The sequence below is a fragment of the Triticum urartu genome, chromosome 4A, assembly GCF_056163025.1.
Source record: "Triticum urartu cultivar PI428250 chromosome 4A, HENAU_Tu73, whole genome shotgun sequence".
In the NCBI taxonomy this organism is placed as follows: domain Eukaryota; kingdom Viridiplantae; phylum Streptophyta; class Magnoliopsida; order Poales; family Poaceae; genus Triticum; species Triticum urartu.
The window spans coordinates 611975126-612001658 of NC_141876.1; the positions used below are offsets into that span (position 1 = coordinate 611975126).

Consider the following 26533-nt stretch of genomic DNA (forward strand, 5'->3'; position numbering starts at 1 on the left):
ATTGTGGCATGAATGTTCAGATCCATAAGATTCAAAACAAAAGTTTAATATTGACGTAAAAACAATAATACTTTAAGCATACTAATAAAGCATTCATGTGTTTTCAAAATAACATGGCCAAAGAAAGTTATCCCTACAAAATCATATAGTCTGGCTATGCTCCATCTTCATCACACAAAGTATTAAATCATGCACAACCCCGATGACAAGCCAAGCAATTGTTTCATACTTTTGATGTTCTCAAACTTTTTCAACTTTCACGCAATACATGAGCGTGAGCCATGGATATATCACTATAGGTGGAATAGAATATGGTGATTATGGAGAAGACAAAAAGAAGAAGATAGTTTCACATCAACTAGGCGTATCAACAGGCTATGGAGATGCCCATCAATAAATATTAATGTGAGTGATTAGGGATTGCCATGCAACGGATGCACTAGAGCTATAAGTTTATGAAAGCTAAAAAAACTAAGTGAGTGTACATCCAACTCGCTTGCTCATGAAGACATATGGCAATTTGAGGAAGCCCAACATCTATTATCTATAAAAAGTAATTAACGGGCTACCAGAAAAAAGATATTAAGCTAGAAAATCCGACAAAAATTAGAAACATCCGACCATTAATTAAACTGAGTAGCTGATTACAACCAATGTATCTCCTCAACAGTCTATTTATATGATAGTTCAAACAAATTACCCATCAACGCCCTTCATTATTTTTTATCGTACCCCTTCAATTTACCTAGCTAGAAAAAGTTAGGTTATTAGGTCGCCGGCCGCTCATGAGTACATAAATACTGGAATGCATGATCAATGGGAACGGCCAGAACGATGCAATTATGGTCCAGACATTGATACAAGATTGATTGTAAAATTTTCTACACACAGCTCACAACTTGGTGCAGTCACGTATGTGAGTTTTTTTTACTGATCTGTCTATGCACGCGTGTAGAATACTCTCTCTATCCCAAAATAAATGTCTCAACTTTGTACTAAATTCGTATGAAATTGTACTAAGGGGTAGCATAAACTACTAAAACAAGAGCTGTACGTCATTTGTGGCTGTGTGCATATGTCAATATACAAGAAACAATATTGTATAACATGCAAAATAAGATGTGTGCATCATCATTTTGTTTTGTTGAGCAAAAATTATAAAAGAAAGACACACTGTTGTAGCATCTAAAATTATTAGGCTAATCGTTATGTAATTGTTTACAACAATTTTTCTTGACAACAATTTTCCTTTAAACTTTTCCATCAATTTTTGTTATATATTTCACGCCCTCCTTCACGATCTCAGAACCCAGCGTCATATTGTTACATGGCAGGTCCGAGTCACATATTAGACTACAGTCCCAGAAACATATTCACTTACAATTATTTTATTCAAATAAAATAATGATCATCCCCCTTTTTATAATTCATTTCTAACATTCAGCGATGTGAAGAGGACACCTACAACTTATGTGCTCCCACATGCTCATGTATCAAATTGTGTACTAATGCCTGAATTGATTAATATTAGGTAAGTGAAAACACCTTTTTCTCGATGAAATTGAACACACCTTGAATCCTTGATGCATTATGTTTTTTATGATTGTGTAGTTGTTAACACCGGTACATAAAAATGCTTCTGAAATTATTATTACTTTCACTTCTACACTGTACTGTTGCTATTGGCTTCATATGTACTTTTCTAAGAACAACATTCTATGTTTCTAACTTTGGGTAGTAAGAGTAAAAAAATTATTTGATTAGAAAGGCGGAAATATGATAAACCGATTTGTGATAAAAATATTTTCCATATAGTAGACCGATATTAGATTTTTATGAGTGATGTAAAGGTTCATGTACAAACTGGTCCATTGTTCTAGACACTTGAGGTTTTGAGTTAGGAAAAGGACAGGGTCTACAAGCTCATGATTATCATGTTAAGTTCAAGGGCATCATGAGTATCAAATCAAGAAGAAATATGGATGTTGATCAGAAATAAGCTTGCGGACCCACAATAGGTTCTAAAGTCTGTGTACATTGCTTGGATAAATGATTCATTCTACTGATTAATCCGTTATGCAAATTATAAGACGTTTTTGGTAGGCTACCAAAAAAAGTCTTATAATTTGGAACAGAGGTATGAAGTTTTATAACACTCAGATACAATCGCTTTTCTCACAAAACTAAGTTGCACCACACGAAGCAAATACGTATGGAGTAAGCCACACTATCAAATCAGTAGACCTGCCTTCAATTAGCAAGAACCACACGCTTTTATTGCAAACATCTTAAAATTAAGAATTTCTCTTTTTCACAAAAGGCATCATCATTGTTTCAATACCAAAGAGGCCAATAGCAAAAGTACAAATTGGTATGTTCCCTATAGACCATAATCTGCAGGTTTGGAGATATAGCTAAATTTAATTCAAAAATGTAATTTACTGAATCAAGTACGTGTATATTTGTGTTTATGAAAAAACTTGAGTGCACGTCCACTTTCATGTGTAATTTTATAGTTTCAGTTAAAAATTTCCAATCTGTCCAATCTTAAACTTTAACCAACTCAGGTATCCGCAGAGAAGAGCGTCTCATTAATGATTTTCTGTAAAAACTTATACGTAAAATCACTTGGTGTACCCAAAACATATTGGAACCAATATGGAAAAACAAAAGGATCAACACATTACTTTGAGTGTCAGTTTCTCACCTTTTATCCGGACTAATATTCTTATGAGCATAATTTCTCACCTTAGATTGGTGTACCATCTTTAATAATCAAATTTTACACAATCCTTTTGGACAAAGTATTAATACACATTTGATAACTTTGTGGTTTCTCTGAACTTTGTCTTACATCTTAACTGCACACATTTGTATGTTCAATTCTTCCATTTTATGTCTTGCTCAATTGGTTTGCAAGATGGTATAGTCTTCACTATTTTACTTCCCCCGAGACTAAGTTTTTTGTCTTCAGAAACCAATGGATTGTTGCCGAATTTATTAGTATAAAAACAAGTGAATGCTAATACATCAAGGGCCAGGCCCACTTGAACATCGGTATAACATGGGTTAAGTCCACTGATGACATAGTGAACACAAGAAAAACATGACAACCATATAAGCACAAACCAACGGGAAGCTTGCTCTTGTGGGAGGAGCAAACACATGAAAGTTCCGCCGTGGTGAAGGAACATCCACTCCAAAGAAGTCACTACTTCTATTTGTACTAACTTTTGTTAAGTCACCATCTTTATATAGTGAGGCGTAACAATGGATATTTTCGACAGAATTGCATGGTTCACTTTGTGTATTTCTGGACTATTAATTATTGTTCTAATAAATTGTTAACCTACAACTATTCCATAGAGCTTATGAAATTTATATAGCATACTGAAAATAGTTTATAGAGTACTTCTCAGTATGCATTACCATCAAGCATAATGTCAAGGAGCGGCACGAGCAAAGTGGGGAAAAAATTATAAGTTCAGTCTCATTCTTATTGATTTTAGTCCTCCAAAACGCCCTGAAGGAACAACATTTGCTAAGTGAATAAATTTGATGGTACTTATTTAATCATTCTGTTGCACTATAAAGTATATGCATTTGGGCATCGCCCCCCTTGGCCCCAATGAAGCTTTTCCATAGTTATAATAGTAATGAACTACACCATATTCTTCATAATGAGCCTTGCCACCATTCTGATAAAGATTGAGAAGAATTCACACAATAATGGGGTGGCGCTGGGTCTCGAGCATAACCTTTGGGATCACCTTCGCGGCTGTGCTCGTCTGCTCATCGCTTGTAAGTTGTGGACAAGTCAGTTTCATATCTCATTTATTATGTACGTTGTAGATAAGTTGGTTTCATATAAGCTATTATTCCACTCGTCATAGTTATGCTATTTCACAATCTCCTTCTTTGGACAACACTATAGAGATTGTGGTTAATGAAAATTTCCCTTATGTTTTTGTATTGGTCAATTCTAAATATTGTGATATATTCATAAGTCGTGTATTTGGAAGTATACAGAATAGCCACAATTGGGTGAGCCATTATCTGGCTTGTCACATTTATGCTATTTCATAATCTCCTTTTCTACCCAATATTGTATAATTCTAACGTACATATACTTCATCTGTTGTCAACATAATTACCCTCCAGTTTTCTCAAAAAACAAAAGGTAGGACGAAACATTTTGGTTCAATGACCGAGACACCATACCTTATTATAGGTTTACAAAAGGATGATGCATGTGAGACGCATGTTTACAATAATGATGGCCAAAACATCAGATTGACACAAACTGCCGGCTTCGTGTTCCTCATCCTGTGGTATGACCTTCCTACAGAAGGTAAACAAGTCTTGGTGCATGGCATGATCATTCTAAAAATTTCTATGCATAATAGCTTGGAATCAAGGCAACATGTATAAGCGCACAAGAGAAAAAACACATGTTCTTCTTATACATAACTCTCAATTCTAATTCTTGATCAGCAACTGCATTTTGTTTCTTTTTTCCTGAATGTACACATGTTTATTATGTGAGTATACCCCTTAGCTTAAAATATACCAGTCACCACTATTGAGCTTTGGAGCAAGTATGGAACGAATGACAGGGGAACTGCCTTGATAGCACAGACAACAAAAGTATGCAAACCAAAATCTCAAGGAGGATTGGGAGTTCTAGACGTAGCAATCTGCGGCGCATGCATATGCATGGCTCCGGTATGCTTCTATATGCCTGTACCCGGCAACAGAAGACCATCTCAACATGGAGTGGACTAACAAATTGTGTGCCAGGACTTGACGACACTAGATAGACAGCAGCAAAGAACGATGCAACGATCCACCGGCGCAACAAATATGCACAATTCAGCCCTTCATCAATCTTGCGATGCACTTCGAGGGTATTTTTCAGGCTTTCAGCCAACAGGCTAACATCAGAATAAATAGCAACCCTTGTTGACATCCACATGTGCCGCAATCTGCTGGCTGCTGCTATATTCTTGTGGAGCTGATGGTTATGTATGTATGCACACTACATATATGGCCCCGGCTGCTCAATTCAGACCACCCTCTCTATTCAACCAGGACAACATGGATGGCAATAGATAATAATTGATTAAAGTTCTACAGAATTGATAGGCCTACAACAGTTCCTTGCTATGTATCCAACGGTTCAGCATTCGCAAATGAAGCTAGTGCCGCATTTTCCCGCAAAATTGTTCCACGCGCACACTTTCCATGCCAACACAACCACGCCCCAACATCACCAGGGCAACACGGTGACGTTTCACTACATCACGCCGAGTTTCGACGGTGTCTCTCTCAGAGATAGTCAGGTGTGTGCTTCTGCAAGGTGGTCCTCATGAAATCTGAGATCCGAGCGGATGCGGCAAGGCCCCTCTCTATACAGTTGAAGTAATCGTCCTCTGGACACAAATGAAACAGATCAGGATTAGAACGGCAAAGAAGGCCTAGAAGAGCATGGAAATCCAAGGCACGAGCCAGATAGGGCCGTACCGGACATCACTCCGTGGGTGATGGAAGTAATCAAGCCACGTTCAGACTGCCCATCTTTCTGTTGTGATTCTTTCACATCGACGGACTTGCTTGAATTGGGGAACACCAGGTGAGCAAACGATTTCAATTGCTGCAGGTTGTGACGAACAATCGATATTTCAGTTCCTGTGCTGCCAAAAGTATACACTAATAGAAGTTCTTGTCATGAAAGTACTGGAATTTTTTTTACTTTGATCTTGAAGAACAAGACATTAGAAAAAAAACAAGTAACACAATAATCAACTTGTCAAGTACACACGATCAACATGCGCAGTTAAATTTTTGTTGATGTCAGCACTTGGAAGTACACTAAACACCATCAAAGAGTAAATCACATGAACTCAGAAAACGGTTACTAATGGCAGTCCCCACTTACAGTAACTATGGGTTTGGAGGGGCTCGGCAAAGTAAAACTGTTCTTCTCCCTAGGGACCAGAAATTTTTATGCTAAGCATCACGTAAAATGAAAGCCGCATATACTTGAAAAAAGTTTGAAGGGCACACCAACAACCAGCAACATGGAAATTCCTGGAGGGAGAATCAGACAACATTTTGTGCTTCCATTTTGGAGTGGAGTTCAGATGAAAAGGAACAATTCCATACCTGCTCTTCTGCCTTGCTTGTGTCCAAAATCACAGCACCATCGGCCAATACCCCACAGCCAATTGCAACTGCAGCACACAATCTTGTCAGTGAACATACAGAAATTATTGAACACCCCAGCAAGATGTTTCATCAGTTAATTAGCATAGAGAAATTAGTAAACTTACCAGCAAGATGTTTCATGGGGATGCCAGCAAAAACAAGGGCAGCACAGCAAGCATTAATTGCACATGGAAGAAGCTAAGCACTGTCAAGGGCTACTCTTGATTGAAAGAAGATACTGATTTCAGAATTTGTCAATTTGCGCAATGCATGTTGGAATTTCCGCCAGTTCTTACCCATCATTTACAGCCAACAAAAATGGTTCGCAAGGCAGTGAAAGACAAAGAAACATGTTCCATAACTCAGACACTATGGTGAAATTAGGAATGAACTAGATTTAACATAAAAAGGATACAGAACCATCATCACCCATAACCTGCAAAAAAATAGAAATAACCAGGGTGAGATAAAACAATATATGCAATGGCATGATACATTAATGATAAAAGGCCCAATCCACAGCATTAATTAAGTTCTTCAAAAACAACTGGTTGCAACTTGGAACAATGGTTGCAGAACCTAACTCCGCCTAGTGCAGCCATTTCCAACAGCAGCATGTTCCTTACAAGTACTCCCTCCGTCTGGAAATACTTGTAATCAAGATGAATAAAAGGGGATGTATCTAGATGTATTTTAGTTTTAGATACATCCCTTTTTATCCATTTTGATGACAAGTATTTTCATACGGAGGGAGTACACAGGAACACATTTCAAATTATTCCCTAGCGAGATTCCATGGTAGTGGCCAAATTATATCTTCCCTGTTTCGCAAGCAGAGACACGAGATTCACAGCATATCCAGCGAGCCCACAGTGCACCCACAAGATTTCTCATGGAAAAAGGCGGTCATCAGACAGGCTAAATAGGCTAACGGTGGAGACAGCACTGATGCGCACGGTTATAGAAACAACCAGGGATGAGATAAAAGCAACGTGTGCCATAGCATGAATGACGCGCCAACTAATTAAAAGGTTTGATCAACATACATAATGCACTTTGCTGTGACGCGGTACAGAACAAGTTTACGTTAAAAGTTCTTTGAGAATGGCAAGCTTCAAGCACTGTGAAACAGTTGCAACTTGCAACAACGGGTGCAGAGTTGAACTCCATCTAGTGGATCCATTTCCCACGGCAGCATTTTCCTTTGGTGTAGCATACAAGAATGCATTTCAAATACTTCCTAGCAAATCTCACGGTAGGGACCGCCCTGGTTATTATATCTTTTTTGTGTTTCACAAGCGCAGACATATGATTTGCAGCACAACTAGCAATCACACTGCACAGCCACAAGAACACCTGATTTGGCTTTGGGAAAACGCGGTCCTCAGGCGGACTAAATAAATGGTCTAACGCCGCGGCAAACACGGCACAATGCGCATTTAAGGCCACACATCACTGATAAGCTACAACCAACCGGCAATCGTGGCGAAGGTGTGCAAAGCAAGAAAACAGAGCAAGTGCAGGCAGAGGAAGGTAGCCTGACCTGAAGAATGACGGAGGTGGTGGTGTTGGGGTGGACGGTGAGCAGGCAGATGCTCTGCAGCGTCCTCTTGAGCGCCATCTCGTACTCCTTCTCCTGCCTCCCGATCTGGCCGGTCTTGGGCTTCCAGACGACCTCGACGGCGGCCTTCTCGGGGTTCTCCCCCTTGCGGGTCCCCGGCCGGGGCCCGTACACCGCCGCCAGCACCACCGTGTCCCCCTGCGCCCACCGCGCCGACCCGTGCGCCCGCTCCAGCGGGTTCCGCGTGCACGAGTACGCCCGCAGCTGGTTCGCCTTCCTCCCGCCCGCCCGCTCCCCTCCGCCCCCCTCCATCCCTCACCTCGCCGCCGGCGCTCCCTGGCTCACTGCTCACGGTCCCCTCACGGCGCAGGCGGCGGTCGGCGCGACGAAACCCTAGGTAAACCCTGGCGCTCTGCCCAGCCTCCCGCCCCCCGCGGGCTGATGAGGGGCTCGCGGCAGGGCCAGGGGCGATCTGGGCCGTCCGTGATGGATCGGACGGCTGCGGTCGCTCGAGACCCTCCGGGCCGCACGTCTATTTTCGGAGGGATGGGTGGGTGGCTCCCCACGGTTGCGGGCCAAATAAATTTCTCACCTTTTCTTCTTCTCGCCGCCGCCGCCGCACGCCGCAGACCGCCGACGCCGACGCCGACGCCGAGGACGGGGGAGATGGCGAGGAAGGGGAAGGAGGCCGCCGATCCCGACGCCAAGGCGGCGGCCGTCCGCTCCCTCTTCTCCGCCGACAACCCGTTCCGCCGCAAGGAGTCCGCTCCGGAGGAGCCCCCCCGCGCTCCCCCGCCGACCCCCGCGTCCGCATCCGCCGTCCCCACGCCGGCGCGCAAGCTCCCGAAGCGGCCCGAGGCGGAGGCGCAGCCCGCGGTGCCGTCCCGGAGGAAGCGGGGCGAGGAGGAGGAGGGGGAGGGCCCGGCGCGGCGCAAGCGGAAGCGGGACGAGGTGGAGGCCGGGTACGAGCGGCGGACGCTGGGGGCGGCGCCCGCGGACGAGGAGCAGCGGCCGCGCCCGGTGGTCGGGGCCAAGAGGAAGGCGCCCCACGACGTCGAGGCGGCCGCCTCCGGCGGGGAGGAGGAGGACGAGGCGTTCGACGACGAGGGCAAGCTCCTCCGGACGGTCTTCGTGGGGAACCTGCCGCTGCGGACCAAGCGCAAGGCGCTCACCAAGGAGTTCGCCGCCTTCGGCGAGGTCGACTCCGTCAGGATCCGCTCCGTGCCCCTCGGCGACGTCAGTACCGTCCATCAGATTAGATTCCTGCTTATGCATTTGTGGATAGTTTTTCGCCTTGGTGTGCTAATCAATCATCTGTGCGTGTGCTTTCTGCAGACCAAGATTCCGCGGAAGGGAGCCGTCATCAAAGGCAAGATCAATGACGCGGTCGACAAGTGAGTGCATTGTTACATAATATAGATTGCTAGCAGTGCATTGTTCGGGTTATTATTGCGTAACAAGCTGAATTTATGCTATACTTGGATAGATAGACGATTTTCCCCATCTGCTTTGTGCTGGTTGCCATAAAATTTTAGTTGGAATTTCTTAACGTAAGAAGCACCTGACTGCAATTAGAAATTCAGAGCTGCCCCTGTTGTTAGAGCTTGGCATTTCTGTGCTACTCCTGCAATGACTAATTATTCCTCTGTACACGGTTAAATGGCCTTAATTATAACTTGGTGCTACATTTTTTCCCTTTGTTTTTATTAGCTGTTAATATGCACAAGTTGTTATGTTCTATTTAGTTCCAGTTCATACTTGAAAGATAAAAGTATCTCTAAGTGCTATTCAGCGTCACATAATTTTCGTGAAACTATTCCTTAGTCCCTTGTTCACACATGTATACTTTCCATATGATAATAAAGCAAAGTAACTCATTGTTTTCACTTTTAGTTTAGTCCCTCTGCACTGTTATGCCGCTTAGGCTATATATGGTACTGAGCTGAATGCACAAATATCTAGTAGCACAGTGACACCAGAAAGGCACATCCTTCACAGAATTCCATTTTGGTCACAAGTACTGTATTGTAAGGGTTTTCTTAGCTTTCATGTTCTTGGTATAAATAGTACTGCCACTCAATATATGTCCAAATTAATAGACCACTGTGTTGTAAGACGATGGTGGAACACAAGGAATTGTTTAGCTGTTTTGTGCTACAAACGTACTGTATGCCTGCTGCTTTTCCAACTCTTATCGTCTTATATTCTTTGCAGTGTACATGCCTACATCGTCTTCAAAGATGAGCAGTGTGCGCGGACAGCTTTATCTCACAATATGGCACTGGTGTGTTCCCTGTCTTACAAGTTACAGCTGATAACAAATTGCTTCGTAAAGCTTAAGTACATCTTAAGAACTTTCTGTGCCATATCCCATATCTACTAATACAATGTATCTATCTGAATTTTGAATCCTCTAGTTCAATGGCAATCACATCCGTGTTGACATGGCGTGTCCGCCTCGTAAAAAGCTAAGAGGAGAAGGACCACTTTATGACAGAAAGAGGACAGTGTTTGTTGGTAACCTTCCATTCGATGTAAAGGTATGTATGATGTGTCCATTCTTGTATGGCTCTTTGTTGTTCTTTTTAAAGAAATGATAGCAGTAGCACCACAATGTCCATATAAACTAAGTAACCAATGTCAACTTTGCTTCTTGGTGGCACATCAGGATGAGGAGCTCTACCAGCTGTTCTGCGGTCCCAGTGGGCCACAAGGTGATGTTGAAGCTATACGTGTTGTCAGAGATCCAGATTCAAGCCTAGGAAAGGGTATCGCTTATGTTCTATTCAAAACAAGGGTATAATTTTCTTATCCTTCATCTTCCCGCTTGAGTTATTCTGAGTTCTGACTCTTTGCAACAGTCAAAATTTGTCGGGTGCATAAGTAGTTTATTAACAGTAGAATTTGTTAATTCTTGTGTGATTGTGCAAAACATTCCTTGAAGATAGTATCGTTAATCATGTCATATGGTTAAATGCTAGTATTACATGTGAAAAGAATGAGTTCAAGACTTCCTTGCTAACTACTCCATTTCTATCCATTTCTGCGACAAGTAATTATGGATGGAGTACATATTTACAACGGAAACATCAGTTTATAAGCAGGCTGTAAATATTTAAGCCATTTGTAGACTCACAACCCAATACTTGCTGAACTGCATCTCTACCAACAGAGTTCATTTATGGTGTCTTACATTGTCGAGTGTTGATTATCTTTAACCTACTGAGCAGAATGGAAAAACGATAGCATCTTGTAAGTGTTGTCCAGAAAAGTTTATGTTGAACCAGTTCAGTTATAAAATACTTACAGTACTAAACTCCATGCCTTCAGTTATAAACTACTTAAGAGTAGTAAACTCCATGCCGGATAAGTATTTCTACTTTGAAGGCTTATTATGATCCTGGCTTGTCAATTGCATCTGTTTACTAGAATTGTCCAGTCAGTTCATTACTTTATCCACTGATAATATACAATATGCACTTGTGACATTGTGACTTACTATGGTACTCTGTTTTCTGAGGAACATAACATCTTATAATGAATGACCTTTGGCTATCATCTTGTGAAATGCTCTGAACAATTTTCCACATTCTCTGCATACATTGTTATCTCGTCAGGATCTCATAATAATTGTTTTAATGTGTGTTACGCAGGAAGCTGCTAACTCTGTTGTCAAAAAACGTGGCCTTAAGATCAGAGATCGCTTTTTGAGGCTCACCCACGCAAAAGCAACCGATGGGACACCAAAGAAGACAGATTCTGGGAAAAAGCGCGGCACTCCAAAACAGAAGGCACCTTTCACGCCAGGCAGCAAGTCCCGTGAAGGCAGCGACAGCAACAAACGCAAGGCGCCGGCAAGCCTGTCTTACCAAGGCCTGAAGTCGACCAAATCTGGCGTCGTGAAGAAGGTGAAGGTGGCCCGGCGCCCCGTCAACCAAGGGAAGCAGCAAGGCAGGCCTAGCGAGACGGGACAAAGCGACAGTGCCCGCAAGGCCAAGCGGCCCGCCGTGGCAGCCAGGAAGGCGAAGCAACTGAACAAGAAACGCAAGCAGGACGGCTCGACGCCCAAGAACACGCACCGGAGCAAGAAGGCGAGGAAGTAGCTGTCCTGTGATGGATCATTCCCTTCGTTATGTAATAGGAGTGTCAAATTTTGGACAAGATGAGTCCCTGATGGCCTTTGGTTCAGCGAGGGAAGAAAAATACGAGGTTGATGTTGCTGATGTAATGCTCAAAAGAGTCGAGTGTAGTCGTTTGGTACTTGCCTTTGAGGTCTTGGCCCCTGTACTAATGTCAAAATGATGCTTATCTATGTAACATCATGTACTGACACCATTTTTGCCTTGCTTGTTTCTCATGCTGATCCCATGTCATTCAAGTGATGGAACTACAAGTAGAATGTTTGGTCAAAAAGAAAATTCATTGGTCTTGGTAAATACCTTTTGGCATGGTTTTTTTTTAAGGCTTTTGGCATGGTTTTAGTTCCAATGGAACAGAGGGATTTTGATTCTCAAGCTCAAACATGGGTTTAGGTTAACGCTGCGTTTGGATGTCCATATTGGAAGGCTCTGTAATGAATTGGTTGGAATACCATTTCAGCAAGGAAACTGAAATGGACATGAATACGAATTCACTTGTTTGGTTGTTCACTGAATTGCCTCACGGAATCTGTGAGATTTCAATACTAAATCCTGCTTGGATGACAAACATTGAAATTGCATATTCACATTGATTGTGAAGCTTTTATCCTTCTATCTACAGGAAACATCAAATTTGTCCATACACATACGCACAAGAATCATTAAATTTGCCCACATCCACACACGTAGAAACCGAAGAGTAGGCAAGCACGGTCAGGAAGCTTCAGCAGGGACAGTCCTTTGTCGTCTACTCCAGCCCCCTAGTAGCCGCAGCTGTAGCAACTAAATGCAGCGGCGGACACCCATAGTCGCCGCGCCGGAGGCGGTCGAGCGGACGGACCTGTGGCGGACGCCCATGGCCGCCGAGCTGGAGGCAGTGCACGACGCGTCAGTGGAGGGGACGGGTGAGATGCGGCGGTGCCGGAAGATGTTGCAGGAGGAGGGGGCCGAGGAGGGAACGCACCTGGACGCCGCCGAGCTTCGCAGCCGCCGCCCACCTCGGAGCTCGCTATCTCCCTTCCTGCCTTTTCTCCTTACCTGTTCGCGAGGGGGAAAAAGGGAAGTGAACCGGTACGTTTTGCGAGATGGGCGATTTCAGCACAATTCAGAGCCGGAGGCCTCCGTATTGTGGGCAGACTGTTTGCGTGGGAGTGATTTCAGCCTGAATTTAGTTTCATTACCGGCCACCAATTTAGTGTCCAGCCAAACAGGTGAAATGAAACTTACCAATACCAAATCCAATACAAGCCCCCCAATGAAGACATCCAAACGCAGTGTAACTGAATTCGACAAGGAACTCTTGTTCCATGATCCATCTCAAATCAGACATAGCACAACTCGAAGCGGCAGTTCATAATTTGCATACAAGATCAAAGTGGAGGTTCATGATTTTCATCAGAGCTCTGAGTGACTGTTCATAATTTGCATACGGAATCAAAGTGGAAGTTGATGATTTTCATCCAGGCTCTAGGTGGCAGTTCATAATTTACATAGAGGTAGATTGCAGCAGCAGCTTCACTTATCCTACTAGTAAATATACTTGTGAACACTGATGTGCAAGTGCAAACCATCTTGGATGATTTATTACTCGTGCACGCGTCACATGGCGGCGGCGGTGACGACGTGGAGGCGCCAGAAGACCTCGGCGGCGGCGTCGGCGGTGCCGTTGTCGACGGCGACGGCGCCGAGGAGCGCGCGGAGGGCGCCGCAGACCACGGGCGGGGCCGAGGCCTTGGTGGACCCGGCGACGCGCACGACGCCCGGGATGCCCGCGCGGGCGCCCGCCGCGGCGCAGGCGGGCTCCCCCGCGGCGTCGCGCGCGGCGCGGGAGACGGCGGAGGCCGGCGCGTCGCGGTCGGCGGCGAGGGCCCGCAGCGCGGCGGCCGACTCCGCCGCGGCCAGGCCGAGCACGGCCAGCGCCCGGCCGTTCTCGCGCGAGTAGGAGGCGTGCGTCATCGCGCGGCGGAGCAGGTCCGGGGAGCCGAACGCGTAGCCGATCCGGCCCTGCAGCGCCGCCAGCGCCGCGTCGAACGGGGAGGAGGCCGGGAGGGAGGGCTCCAGCCCTGAGGCCAGTGGGTGGGAAACGACGAGGAGCAGGAGGAGGACGGCGGCGGCGAGGGTTGCCGGCGGCGGGGACGCCATTGCTGTTCTGCTAGGTTTTTTTTGGGTGGTGTGAAGTGTGAAGTGCGGGAGAGGAAAGGTGACCGGCCGGTTGCCGACGTGGCCATTCTCTCTCTAGGCGAGGTGGAGCGGGCCGGGCTGGCCTCGGGCCACTGGCGTCTGTGGGCCGGATGGCCCATCGGCACGGCAGCATGGCGAAATTGGTCACTGACACTGCCCTGGGCCCCTGGCCTAAACTCGAAGCGATGGCGGTTTCCCTGGACCAAAAAAAAAAATGATGATATGCTACTCTAGTTGTCCCATGCCCATCTTGCTTGAGATTTGAGTGAGACGCTCAAGTTGGAGCTCAATGTCAGAATGTCAAATCGGCTGTCTAATGTACCTACATGTTCCTGCCAGCATGAATAGGAATCGCACGACTCTTCGTGTGCATGTTTTCCACTAAAAATTACCAGAAATACTAAGCGCTCCTTTGATTCAAAGGAATTTTATAGAATTTTCAAAGGATTGAAATCTTTAAGATTTTCTTCCATGTTGGTCCTTTGACTCATAGGATTGAATCTCATAGAAATTTTTTCTATGAAATATTTTGTACGTACTACATTTCATAGCAAATATAACATTCACTCCAACGTCCTTTTACAATTTCTTTGTTTTTTCCGTGTCATCAAACACTCATTGCTAATCCTATAGGATTCAAGTGGGCATGCCACTTCAATCCTATACTTTTCTTATTCTTACGTTTTCAAAATCCTACGAATCAAATAGGCCACGTGCGCCCACCCGCGTGCTCCTTGGTCGCGCCTCGGAGGTGCGCATCGTGCCACGTGCGTCCACGCACCACCTCGTTCGTCCAACGAACTCCGGCATTGTCTGCATGTGCGGTACAATTAAGTAGGATTCAACCATGTCCGGCCCAAGCTGGCGGAGCTGAATGTGGCAAATCTCGAGGTAGGGATCCTATGCTAGCCATCTTGCACGGGTTTTTGCCTACGTTTAGAGTCTCCTCAAAGATAAAAGCCTTACATTCTACTTGTGTTTTATTGCATTTAGGTGAAATACAAAGTAAAGATGATCTACCTCAAAAAATATGTGTGTCGTCTACGAGCCCTGCCCCTCGGTTTATATAGGTACTAGATGGTACATCTTAGCCGGTTGTGTTATAGACGACTTCTAATATCTTAAGGTATACGTCAAGTCTTCAGAAGCCTTTCTTTAATACGTCAAGTCTGGACCGCATCTCGGCTTTTCCGAGCTGTTCTTCATCTTCGGTCCTCCATCTTGAAAACTGGTTCAACGAATCCTTGTGTATCCAGTCCCTCATTGCCTGATTGCATTTGAGGAGCTGTGTGCCTACCTTGGCTTCCGGCCAGCACTTTGCCTAGGTTTGGGTGGTGAAGTGCGGGAGAGGAAAGATGATCCGACGGTCGTGTCGACGTGGCGATTCTCTAGTTGGCGAGGTGCAATGGGCCAGAGCCCTTGGGCTATGTACGGGCCGGGCTGGACTTGGGCCACTGGGTTATGTCGGCCCGATGGCCTATCGGCACGGCAGCATGGCGAAATTGGCCTCGTGCATCCCCCTCACTGCCCTGCCCTAAACTCGAAGCGACGGATGAGGGTTCACATTGGCAGGTGAAGTGCACCGTGCAGCCTACATTGCACAGATCCGATGCATCTCATCTGTTTGACTCGTGATATGCTACTCTGCTTCTCCCATGCTCATTTGATTTGAGTGAGACGTTGAGCTTGCAACGCAATGGCAGCATGCATGTCAAATCGATTCATGGGCTCGAGGCCGTCTAATCTATAGCCGCGCCTCTCGCTTTTCATCCGAGGGCCATGTAATGCCAGGATCGAAATGTCATCATGGAAAGGTCCCTAAGGCATCTTCAACTCTCGCCCGTAAATTTCCTTCCACATCTGTTCATGAATGTTGGAGCTCGTCATTCAACGCTGCTCGCATACATCTAGACTTCCTTTTTTTTATTACAGCCTGCATGTTCAAATAGCCGCATAATACATAGAGTACAGACGTTCAAATAGCTGCATGCAGCGCTGGTTTTTATTTTATTTTATTTTTCAAATATTACATTCCAACATTACCAATCCCTTAACCTTGCACCGATGTTCAATCAGATCTCCCCTTGACTGCTCGTGAGTTGCTCGATGCAGAAAATGTTGATGCATTTGAATAAACTCTTCAAATGTCACCGGATTCTCGTTTGGAAGTTCGATAGGATCACCCATGTTCTCAAATTCTAGAGTTGCGACAAACATCTTCACCATCATCTCAACATGTCATCAACTCCCACAAGGTCTCCAGATCCCACTGTCTAGCAAGTCCACAAACAACTGCAAAACAGGTCTGCAGAACTCCAAATGCCCTCTTGACATTCTTTCTAACCGCTTCTTGTCTTTTGGGCAAAGTGAGACTTTTTCTGGTCAACTGGGTTAGAGATGGTGTTGACAAAGGTAGCCCATAAAGGATATATACTGTCAACCAGATAGTAGCCCATGTCGTACTCATATCCATTAACAGCACAGTGACAATGAGGAGCTTTTCCTTCAGTCAGCCTCGCAAACAATGATGATCGTTGCAACACATTAATGTCATTATTGGTCCATATAATTATGTGCTAGATGTCTCTTGCACGTGATTTACCATCCCAATAATATTGTCATGATGCTAATCTGGATGGAGAAAGCTGAAAAAGAAAATTGCATATAATCTTCTAAAGGCATCTCCAACAGTTAGTCTATCTTTAAAATAATCGCCATTTAAGAAAGGTTGGGGCAAAAAAAGAATAATCTCTCCAACAGTTCTTGTAAAGTGGTCAAAACTTTAAAGGATCTCATAAATTTGACATGTTTCTTTCCGCAGGTTTACAGGAAGATCGTCCCCTCGTAAAATTTTGGTGGGCTACTAACCGCTCGAAACGTCATCGCACCCTGCCGAAACGCCGCCACCACGTCGGAACCTCATCGGAATGCTGCCTCCTGCACCGGGGGCCGTGATGCATGCCACTGGCTGGCGGGTACTGAGGCATTATCTACTTTTTTTTGTTTAATTAAAAATAAATTTAAAAACGAATTTAGTGAAAGAAGTTTACGGGAACAGACAAAAACAGCTCTTGGATAACTTCCTGTAAATCAATCGTGCGAGAAGTTTTCCAAAGGACCTGTTGGAGTTGCTCTAACACATCACACCGCATGCGGTTTACGCAAAATGGAAGGTTTCTGTTTCGTGGACAACACTGAAAACGCAAAGCTGTTTTGTTTCCACACTCCTTCTAAACATGAAAATCCTAACTCCCTCGAAAAAAAAAACCAAGAAAATCCTAACGAACGAACGAACGAATGTCGGTATCACAGGCACAGCCCGCACGCACAAGGCATGCGGTTCGCCGGAGATATTTTTACGTCCTTCCTTCCCCGGCGTCGTCGCCGTGCGTCCCGAGCCCAACCGAACGACGGCGACGGGCCGCCGTCACCGGCTCACCGGCTCCACTCCACTCAAATCAAATCAAGCTCGCCCAGCTCAGCTCAGCTCAGATCACATGTTGTTTTTACAGAAACGCCCCTGGATTAAACAAAGTATTTACACAGTGCCCCCCGCTATCTCTCTTGTTGTCGTCTCCTTCCCACCCATCCCCCCCTTTCCTCCTCCTCCCTCCCTCCTTCAAAGGAAAAGACCCCACCTTTCACCTCCTCCCCCAGACCTAGAATCAATCCCCGCCCCCAAATCCCCCACTCCCCCTGCTCGAATCGGTGGAGCTCCCTCGAGTCCGGCTGGTTGTGTTCCCGCGCGGCGGCGCGGCTGAGCTCCGAGGTCGGGGCCGGGGCCGTACGGATCGAGGGACGGCGATGGACGGCGGGGTTGCTGCTGCGGTGGCCGCGGCGGCGGCGGCGTCGACGGTGACGACGGCGGTGGCGCCTTCTGGGGCGGCGGGGGCGGGGGCGGGCGCGCCGCCGCCGTTCCTGATGAAGACGTACGACATGGTGGACGACCCGGCCACGGACGCCGTGGTGTCGTGGGGGCCGGCCAACAACAGCTTCATCGTCTGGAACACGCCCGAGTTCGCCCGGGACCTCCTCCCCAAGTACTTCAAGCACAACAACTTCTCCTCCTTCGTCAGGCAGCTCAACACCTACGTGCGTGCCCTCCCTCTCCCCTGCTCGCTCCAGCCCCGCTTTGATTCCATCTTCTTGGGGTCTCTCTGCTATCCACGGCGCTTAAAATTTGGGGGATTTTGGTTCTAGTGTACCCGTGCATGCCTGAGCTGATCTGATCCCCAACCTGTAGTTTCTAGTTTGTGAGTGCCCTGCTGATTTACAACTTGAGCCAGATTGAGGATACAGCTTTCTTGACTTCAAGAACTTAGACAGGAGTTAGTCAGGTTTATCACTGCTGCTTTCTTGACTTAAACAACATAGAGAGGAGGACTTGGTCAGGTTTATTACTCTTGTTCTGTGATTGTGACAGCAAGTGACATGTTGCTTGCTTCCAGCTTATGCAAGAACAAGTTTCTTGCATATCTTGGCAATTTATTGGACAGAGGCCTACTTGAGGTACTGAAATCACGGGTACCCACGTGATCTTGCATATAGTATTGCTGCAGTTTACTCGAGTCCTGGAATTTTTTCTCCTAGTGTTTGAGGTTAAAACCGTCCTGCCAATAAGCCCTTCTTGGTTTAAAACATAAAGTAGCTCAGTTGAATTTACTTTCTACTCCCTCCGTTCCAAATTACTCGTCGCAAAAATGGATGTATCTAGATACATCCATACTTGCGACAAGTAATTCGGAACGGAGTTTATTTAGGTTTGTGAGCCTGTGCTGCAAGTGTGTGTGCTTGGCCACTCTAAAAATTGTTCTGTGAGAGTGACAGCAAGTGGCATGTTGCTTGTTTCGAGCGTATGTAGGTAAGAACGAGATGCATATGTTGGCGCTTTCTTAGACAGGGATCTATTTGAGGTAGTGGAATCACGGATATCTGTGTGGTCTTGCATATAGTATTTCAGTAGTTTGCTTTAGTCTTTGAATTTTCCTCGTAGTATGTGAGGTTAAAACCGTCCTGCCAATAAGCCCTTCTTGGTTCGAAACATAGCTCTGTTGAGTGTAGTTTGTAGGCCCCAATGTTTAGGCATGTGAGCCTGTGCTGCAATTGTGTACTTCAGCACTCTAAAAAAATTAACCGTCCAGTGCTTTGATTTTTCCAGTGCTTTGATTTTTGGCCAGAGTAGAACCACCAACCTTTTGGCTTTTGATCCTGAATGCCACCTGCTGCCGTAGTTTCTGCATACTCAGCCATTTTTGAATCTTAACCAAATTTCTAGTCTGTTGTTATTTTGGACATCCTACCAGGAGGCATTCATGAGGACCAGGAAGTATAGGGTCACTGCCTTATACTAACTTAAAGAACATAGAAAGGAGTTGGTCAGGCTTAATACTGTTGTCATGTGAGTGTAACAGCAGGTGACAGGTTGCTTGTTTTAAGCTTATGTATGAACAAAGTGCGTATCACCCAGGTACTCTCTTAGACAGAGGTCTACTCGAGGCACTGAAATCATGGATATCTGCATGCTCTTGCATATAGTATTGCAGCCCTTTACAGGATTCTAGGGATTTTCCTCGTTCTAGGTGAAATCGAACCATCCTACCAATAAACCCTTCTGGGGATTAAGAGATACTCCCTGCGTCCCACAATATAAGGCGTTTTTGCAAGCTAAAACAGCTTGCAGAAACATCTTATATTATGGGATGAAGGGAGTAGCTTTGTTGAGTTTATCTTGTAGACTCCAATGTTTAGGCATGTGAGCCTGTGCTGCAAGTGTGTGTACTAGACCACTCTAAAGATTTCTTGATTTCTGGCCAAAGGAGCTCCACCGACCCTTTGATCCTGAATGCCACCTGCTGCCGTGTAGTTTCTGCATACGCAGCCGTTTTCAAACCTTAACCAAATTACTAGTCTATTGTGGGTTTGGACAAAGCCTACCTCCCGGCAGTCAGGAAGACCAGGTAGTGCAGGGTCACTGTGATGAATTCTATCTCTGGAATACTGCTTTCTTATATTATTAACTTAAAGAACATAGAGAAGAGTCAGTCAGATTTAATACTCTTGTCATGTGAGTGACAGCAAGTGAAAGGTTGCCTGTTTCAAGCTTACGTAAGAACAAAATGCATTTCTTAGACAGAGGTCTACTTGATGCACTCAAATTACAGATCTGCGTGGTCTTGCATATAGTATTGCAGTCATTTACTTGAGTCTTGGGATTTTTCCCCGTAGTGCACGAGATAAAAAACGTCCTGCCAATAAACCCTTCTTGGGGTAAAACATAGCTCACTTGAGTCTAGTTTGTAGACATCAATGTTTAGGCATGTGAGCCTTGCTGCAAGTGTGTGTACTTGACCACTCTAAAAATTTCAACCGTCGAGGGCTTTGCTTTATTGCCAGAGGAGCGCCACCGACCCTTTGATCCTGAATGCCACATGCTGCCGTAGTTTCTGTGTGTGCAGCCATTTAGGAATATGAACCAAATTGCTAATCTGTTGTTCATTTGGACAATCCTACTGGGAAAAGCAGTCAGGAAGATCAGGAAGTGTAGGGCACCGATGAAACTCTATCTCTGGAATACTGCTTTCTTATTAACTTGAAGAACATAGAGTTAGTCAGGTTTAATACTGTTGCCATGTGAGTGTGTCAGCTGGCGACAGGTTGCTTGTTTTAAGCAAGACGAAAACGCATATGTTGGTAATTTCTTAGACAGAGGTCTACTTGATGGTACTGAAATCATGGATACCTTCATGCTCTTGCATATAATATTGCAGCCATTTACTGTAGTCTTGGGATTTGTATGTGAAATTGAACCCATCCTGCCAATAAACCCTTCTTGGTTTAAAACATAGCTTAGTTGTGTTTAGTTTGTAGAATCCGATGTTTAGGCATGTGACCATGTGCTGCAAGTGTACTTGACCACTCTGAAAGCTTGAACCGTCGAGAGCTTTGATTTCTGGCCAAAGGAGCACCACCAGTTGGCATAAATAAACGCATAGATCTGGCTAAGCTTCCCTCCCCATTTTCTGTACATCATGGCCTATTTCTTGAAACCGCCTTAACTCTGTTTCCGAATAGTTTAATTTGCTTCTTGTGCTAGAATATTAGATACATCACAGTTTGGTCCCAGTGTGTGTCATACCTTTAAGTCTTAGATTAATTTGTAAGATTTTATTTTAACTTTAAAAAATAATATTATAATTGACAAAATGCTGAGAATGTATACTCCAGAGCCAGTTTGGTCCCTTTGTGACATCTAAGAAGTACTACTTCTCAGGTGCTGCCCAAGCTCAGATGCCTGGAAACAGTTTTCTCACACAATTACATTGTGATTGCCTTTAAAGTGACCCCAAGCATTTGATAATAAATTTTAACAAAACCTCACATGCAAATGCATATGTTGTCTTGCATATAGTATTGTGGCCCTTTTCTGGAGTCTTGGGTTTCTTGCTGTATGTGAAATTGAACCAGTCCTACCAATAAACCCTTCTTGTTTAAAACGTAGCTTCGTTTAGTTTGTAGTCTCCAATGTTTAGGCATGTTAGCATGTGCTCCAAGTGTACTTGAAATTTTGAACCATCAGTTGCTTTGATTTCTGGCCAAAGGTGTACCACCAGTTGGCATAATTAAGCTTATAGATCTGGCTAGCCTCCCTCCCCATTTTCTGTACATCATGGCCTATTTCTTGAAATTGCCATAACTCTGTTTTGGAATAGTTTAATATGCTTCTTGTGCTAGAATATTACATACATCACAGTTTGATCCCAGTGCGTGTTGTACTTTTAATTCTTAGATTTGATTTGTAAGGTTTTAATTTTAACTTACCGTGGTCGCAGTTTGGTCAAGTATGCTTCTTGTGCTGCGAATAGATATGTTCTGCTTGAGAACCAATATAATCCCTTTGTGGCATCTAAAGAAGTACGTACTTCTCAGGTGCTGCCCAAGCTCAGATGCCTGGAAACAGTTCCCTCACACAGTAACATTATGATTGCCTTTAAAGTGATCCCTAGCATTTGATAATAAATTCTAACTAAACCTCGCATGCATATGATCATCTCATTAAATACCGTTGTGCAATCTCCCCAACCTCTTGAGCTTGGGATAAAGCATGAAACAGCACGCTTTATGAATTGATATTTGCATTGGGAATTACGAGGTATGTTATCAGATCTGACGACATGCTTGTTAGCACAACTTGTTACAATCACATACACTTTTCACACGCACTTTTAGAAATTATTCAGAAAGTAGCAGTACACAATACACTGGATTTGTTCCTTTGCCTGTTGTTTTTTTGTTTGCTTTCTGAACCATCACCTCAGTTTAAAGTGATTACCGTTTATACCTTGTGAAGAATTATTTGTTCCAGATAGACTGTCTGTACCTGGTCGTCTGCCGTTCCATACCATTCTGATGCTTGTTTATCTGGATGTGGTTACACTCCTTCACTGGTGAATGCATATGCGATTCCCAGTCATTGACCTGGGTCATCTCTAAGTTGAATTTACATTTGCAAAAAATCTAATAACAGCAGCAAATTGCGGGGCTCTTGGATAACGGGATATTAGGACTTACTGACTACTACTATATAGTTGGATATTTGCTTATCTTCAGTTCACCTGAGCCTGTTATCATTTTTAACTATTTAATTCTTACACAAATGACTAGTAATGCAACCTGTGGTAAATTCATGCCCTTCTGTATTGTGGTCAATTAGCTGTTTCCTTGAGTTGCAGACTCTTTTAGGTGAGTCATAGACTGTTAGGATTGTTTGGGTTGCATTGCTAGTGTGATTGTTCTCTATTTCCCCTTTTCGTGCTACAAAGTTGCCGACCATTCAAAGCACATTAGCCCCTTTCTAATAATCGCATTGCTGCTTTTGGAAACAGGGATTCAGAAAAGTTGATCCAGACAAGTGGGAATTTGCAAATGAGGGTTTTTTGAGAGGACAAAAACATCTACTGAAGACCATCAACAGAAGGAAACCATCGCATGCAAACAACCAAGTGCAAGTGCAACAGCAGCAACCCCAGCAGCAGCAGCAGCAGCAGCAACCCCAGTTGCAGAATGCTCCAATGCCTTCTTGTGTAGAGGTGGGGAAGTTTGGGATGGAGGAAGAGATTGAGATGCTAAAGAGGGATAAAAATGTTCTAATGCAGGAGCTTGTCAGGCTGAGACAGCAACAGCAGACCACTGACCATCAGCTGCAGACTTTGGGCAAGCGTCTTCACGGAATGGAGCAACGACAGCAGCAAATGATGTCTTTCCTGGCTAAAGCAATGCAGAGTCCTGGCTTCCTAGCACAGTTTGTACAGCAGAATGAAAACAGCAAACGGAGAATAGTAGCTGCGAACAAGAAAAGGAGGCTACCTAAGCAAGATGATGGCCTGAACTCCGAAAGTGCATTGTTGGATGGCCAGATAATCAAGTATCAGCCTATGATCAACGAAGCAGCCAAAGCAATGCTGAGGAAGATCCTGCAGCAGGATACCTCCCCACACAGATTTGAATCCATGGGCAATTCAGATAATTTGCTACTGGAGAACTGTATGCCAAGTGCTCAAACTTTTGACAGCTCTTCATCAACCCGGAATTCTGCAGTCACCCTTGCAGAGGTCCCAGGCAACTCGGGCATGCCATATATGCCCACGAGCTCTGGGCTTTCAGCAATTTGTTCATCGTCAAGCCCCCCTGAGATGCAGCGTCCAGTTCTGGACACCAACTCATCGACACAACTTCCCAACATGAGTGCTGTGCCTTCGGTGCCAAAGGCTATGACGCCAGGTTTAAGTGATATCAGTATTCCAGGATTCCCAGATCTGCATGATCTCATAACGGAGGATGCAATTAATATTCCTGTAGAGAACTTCACAATGCCTGGTCCTGAGTGTATATTCCCCCTACCTGATGAAGGCAGTGATGACTCTGTTCCCATGGACCCCATCGACACTGATGAGACCGATGACACCCAGAAGCTTCCGGGAATAATTGATTCCTTCTGGGAGCAGTTCCTTTGTGCCAGCCCTCTCTCCATCGACAATGATGAGGTCGATTCAGGTCTGCTGGACACACGGGAAGCGCAAGAGGAGAATGGATGGACCAGGACCGAGAACTTGGCAAATCTCACTGAACAAATGGGCTTGCTGTCATCCAACCATAGAGGGTGAGGTACCTACTCACAGCGACCCTCTCTCAAGGCGCCCTGGGGTCCAACCTGGTAATAAAACTAGCTCCTATAGTTTATCCTTACGCAATCATACCGAACTGTGAAATGCCTGTCGACGGCCGGTGTGGGAGGACTCCGATCTTTTTGTATCTATAAGGTTTTTTGGCAGGCATAAAAACTAACAACCGTGCGTTGTGTTTCTGCTGTGCTCGTCTGGTTGCGACTAACACCTACCTGAACCAAAACATGTAAAAGACTAGCAGCTCCTCGCGCTATCCAGGGTCGCTGGCCTCTATGGAATCCAGAAAAAATGGTGGTGTTTGGCACTTGTGTTGTGTTGTGTGTATTACTGATTTTTGGGTTAATCTTTTCGCTGCTGCTGGGCCCAAGGCTTGTTCTAGGTTTGGTAGGAACCTCGTTTCTTGGCATGGAGCCGTCGGTTCTTGTATGGAAGGAGACCGTGAGTGAAAGCTGCCTATATGTGTATTTTCTGTTGTTGCAACCTGACACGCCGATCTGATCTTTTACGACGACGAAGCAGGAAGAGTGTATGATGTTTTATTTGCTTTCGGTGATGCTATGTTTTGTCTTTGAAAACTCGAAACTTTAACTAGTCAAGTAGTATTCGGTTTGTAACTGACTAAATTTAGTGAATTTGCTCCCACTTAACCAGACAAGTTTAATCACTGAAAGCCTGTGAGCATTTGGACTTGTTCTGTTTTTAATTGTCGCTTAGAATGAATTATAGTCATGAGTGATTGATAGTGGCAGGTGTAAGTTCATTTTGGGCATGTATTTCTTTCATGCATCTTCTCTGTCTCATGGGTAGGTTGCGTAGTGCCTAGTATGAACTACATACATGCATTGCTCCTATATATGTGTGTAGTTTGCACACATTGCCAAGTTAATACTATTGTGTGCGATTAATTCTACTTGAATCCCATGAACTTGATTGTTTTTAGTTTGAAAGCTGCGAAACAGAGCTCAAAAAGAGTAGACAGAAACAAGGCTTCAGTCTCATCTGTCAGCCGCTACAAAATTCAGTCTTGGAGAATTCTGTGTGCTTAGCGATTCCGGGGTTTTTCACCACTGGCTAAGCGAGGAAAGTGTTCGTCCTCAACACGGAGCGGCGTTTCCACGTAACAGCGAGCAAAGAGAAACTCACATCAGAAACTAAATTGGCAACGGCTGCGAACTAGCGGTGCAACTCTCATCCATGCAAAGGGCATACTAATATGAATAATTTTGGGTGGAACGAAGCTAATTCACCTTGCAAAGCAATCTCTGCGAAAAGAAACAGCACCTTTCTTTCTCCCTTGACTGCATCTATTTCAGGACACCAGAGAGACAGTACATAAAAAGCGATTCAGTCTCAGCCTGTACCACCAAATCAAAGGGTCAAGACATTCAGTGTGAGACGCATTAACACCGAAAGACGGTAGACAGAAAACAGAGCTCACTGAGCATTCACAGCATGTAAACATACAGTAGTACAATGTGTGTTGGCAAACAGCAAAACAGCAGGAGCAGAGCATCCCAAGCAGTGTGATATGCATCCTTCGCCGCCTTGTCGGTCCATCGAGCATGTCCGCTTTCCTCACCCACATCCAACACAGCAGAGAGAAAACAATCGATCGCACTATAAAGAACACACCACCCATATCAACTCCTTGCACTTGGAAGAAGAAGAAGAACTGCAATTCTACATTCTAGACAAGAGCAAGAGCAAGAGCAGCACGCCTATATATAACCGTTAATCAGGATTATCATGTTTACCTGCTCTTCTTCACAGATTAGTTGGCGTGGAACTAACCCTGCATATTAAGTTCATTTTCGGCATGTCTTGTGTCATGCTGGTGATTTTGGGAACTTACTACTCCCTCCGCTCCATAATTCTTGTCGATCGTGGTTTTAGTTCAAATTAGTATTAGCATATTCTCTGTCTCATGGGTAAGCTGTCCAGTGCCTAGTACACAAGTGCAAGGCGCTGAACTACGCTAATCACTGAAACTATGTATGTAGTGGGCACGCAATGGCCAAGTTAATACTGCGTGCAATTAACTCTACTTGAATCCCATGAACTTGACAGTTTTTGAGTTTGAAAACTGCGAAACGGCAGCTCTCAAATTCAGTTTTGTTTCATGAGTGACCCTCCCTTCCTTAATTAGCTGCCTTAATCCCGGTGCCTTCTATGTTTATACCTATCGAGGTCAAGTTCCTGTCCATACTCCATAGACACGACAAAATAACGCACGAAATGCAAACAGATAATTAATTCCGAGAGGA

The 26533-nt window shown here is 44.7% G+C and overlaps 4 protein-coding genes across 5 annotated transcripts; 2 read left to right on the forward strand and 2 right to left on the reverse strand.

Moving 5' to 3' along the window:
* Positions 1–5082: 5082 nt before the first annotated feature.
* On the reverse strand, positions 5083–8190 carry LOC125553240 (Ribosomal protein S5 domain 2-like superfamily protein). The gene is made up of 6 exons (XM_048717046.2): positions 7751–8190; positions 6623–6643; positions 6333–6405; positions 6166–6233; positions 5524–5653; positions 5083–5432 (listed from the first exon to the last, which is right to left on the reverse strand). The coding sequence occupies exons 1-6, from the start codon at positions 8078–8080 to the stop codon at positions 5329–5331; spliced, it is 726 nt and encodes a 241-aa protein (XP_048573003.1). The 5' UTR covers positions 8081–8190; the 3' UTR covers positions 5083–5328.
* Positions 8191–8299: 109 nt separating this feature from the next.
* Positions 8300–12103, forward strand: LOC147977338 (RNA-binding (RRM/RBD/RNP motifs) family protein). Its single transcript, XM_087519296.1, has 6 exons — positions 8300–9004; positions 9104–9162; positions 9983–10052; positions 10186–10308; positions 10437–10565; positions 11422–12103. Exons 1-6 carry the CDS (start codon positions 8315–8317, stop codon positions 11869–11871), a joined length of 1521 nt encoding a protein of 506 aa, XP_087375422.1. The 5' UTR covers positions 8300–8314; the 3' UTR covers positions 11872–12103.
* A 373-nt stretch (positions 12104–12476) lies between these two features.
* On the reverse strand, positions 12477–14273 carry NFD2 (Ribonuclease III family protein). 2 transcript variants are annotated; one of them, XM_048717047.2, is made up of 3 exons: positions 13135–14273; positions 12872–12945; positions 12477–12775 (listed from the first exon to the last, which is right to left on the reverse strand). In XM_048717047.2, the coding sequence occupies exon 1, from the start codon at positions 14047–14049 to the stop codon at positions 13507–13509; it is 543 nt and encodes a 180-aa protein (XP_048573004.2). In that variant the 5' UTR covers positions 14050–14273; the 3' UTR covers positions 12477–12775; positions 12872–12945; positions 13135–13506. The 2 variants fall into 2 exon arrangements, with proteins under 2 accessions (XP_048573004.2, XP_087375423.1); XM_087519297.1 differs by having other exon boundaries at positions 12872–14273.
* A 3406-nt stretch (positions 14274–17679) lies between these two features.
* LOC125553239 (heat stress transcription factor A-1) lies at positions 17680–24573 on the forward strand. The gene is made up of 2 exons (XM_048717044.2): positions 17680–18180; positions 22971–24573. The coding sequence occupies exons 1-2, from the start codon at positions 17893–17895 to the stop codon at positions 24246–24248; spliced, it is 1566 nt and encodes a 521-aa protein (XP_048573001.2). The 5' UTR covers positions 17680–17892; the 3' UTR covers positions 24249–24573.
* Positions 24574–26533: the final 1960 nt, after the last annotated feature.

What these genes read in the sequence shown, in the direction of transcription:
- LOC147977338 (XM_087519296.1), top strand. Translation starts at nt 8,315, where the DNA reads ATGGGTGGGTGGCTCCCCACGGTTGCGGGCCAAATAAATTTCTCACCT. An exon ending in ATCAATGACGCGGTCGACAA is followed by an intron (nt 9,163 to 9,982) that starts GTGAGTGCATTG and finishes TATTCTTTGCAG; the next exon opens with TGTACATGCCTACATCGTCT. An exon ending in ATGTTCTATTCAAAACAAGG is followed by an intron (nt 10,566 to 11,421) that starts GTATAATTTTCT and finishes TGTGTTACGCAG; the next exon opens with GAAGCTGCTAACTCTGTTGT.
- LOC125553240 (XM_048717046.2), bottom strand. Translation starts at nt 8,080, where the DNA reads ATGGAGGGGGGCGGAGGGGAGCGGGCGGGCGGGAGGAAGGCGAACCAG. An exon ending in CCCCATGAAACATCTTGCTG is followed by an intron (nt 6,234 to 6,332) that starts GTAAGTTTACTA and finishes TGTGTGCTGCAG; the next exon opens with TTGCAATTGGCTGTGGGGTA. An exon ending in CACCCACGGAGTGATGTCCG is followed by an intron (nt 5,433 to 5,523) that starts GTACGGCCCTAT and finishes ATTTGTGTCCAG; the next exon opens with AGGACGATTACTTCAACTGT.
- LOC125553239 (XM_048717044.2), top strand. Translation starts at nt 17,893, where the DNA reads ATGGACGGCGGGGTTGCTGCTGCGGTGGCCGCGGCGGCGGCGGCGTCG. An exon ending in TCAGGCAGCTCAACACCTAC is followed by an intron (nt 18,181 to 22,970) that starts GTGCGTGCCCTC and finishes TTTTGGAAACAG; the next exon opens with GGATTCAGAAAAGTTGATCC.
- NFD2 (XM_048717047.2), bottom strand. Translation starts at nt 14,049, where the DNA reads ATGGCGTCCCCGCCGCCGGCAACCCTCGCCGCCGCCGTCCTCCTCCTG.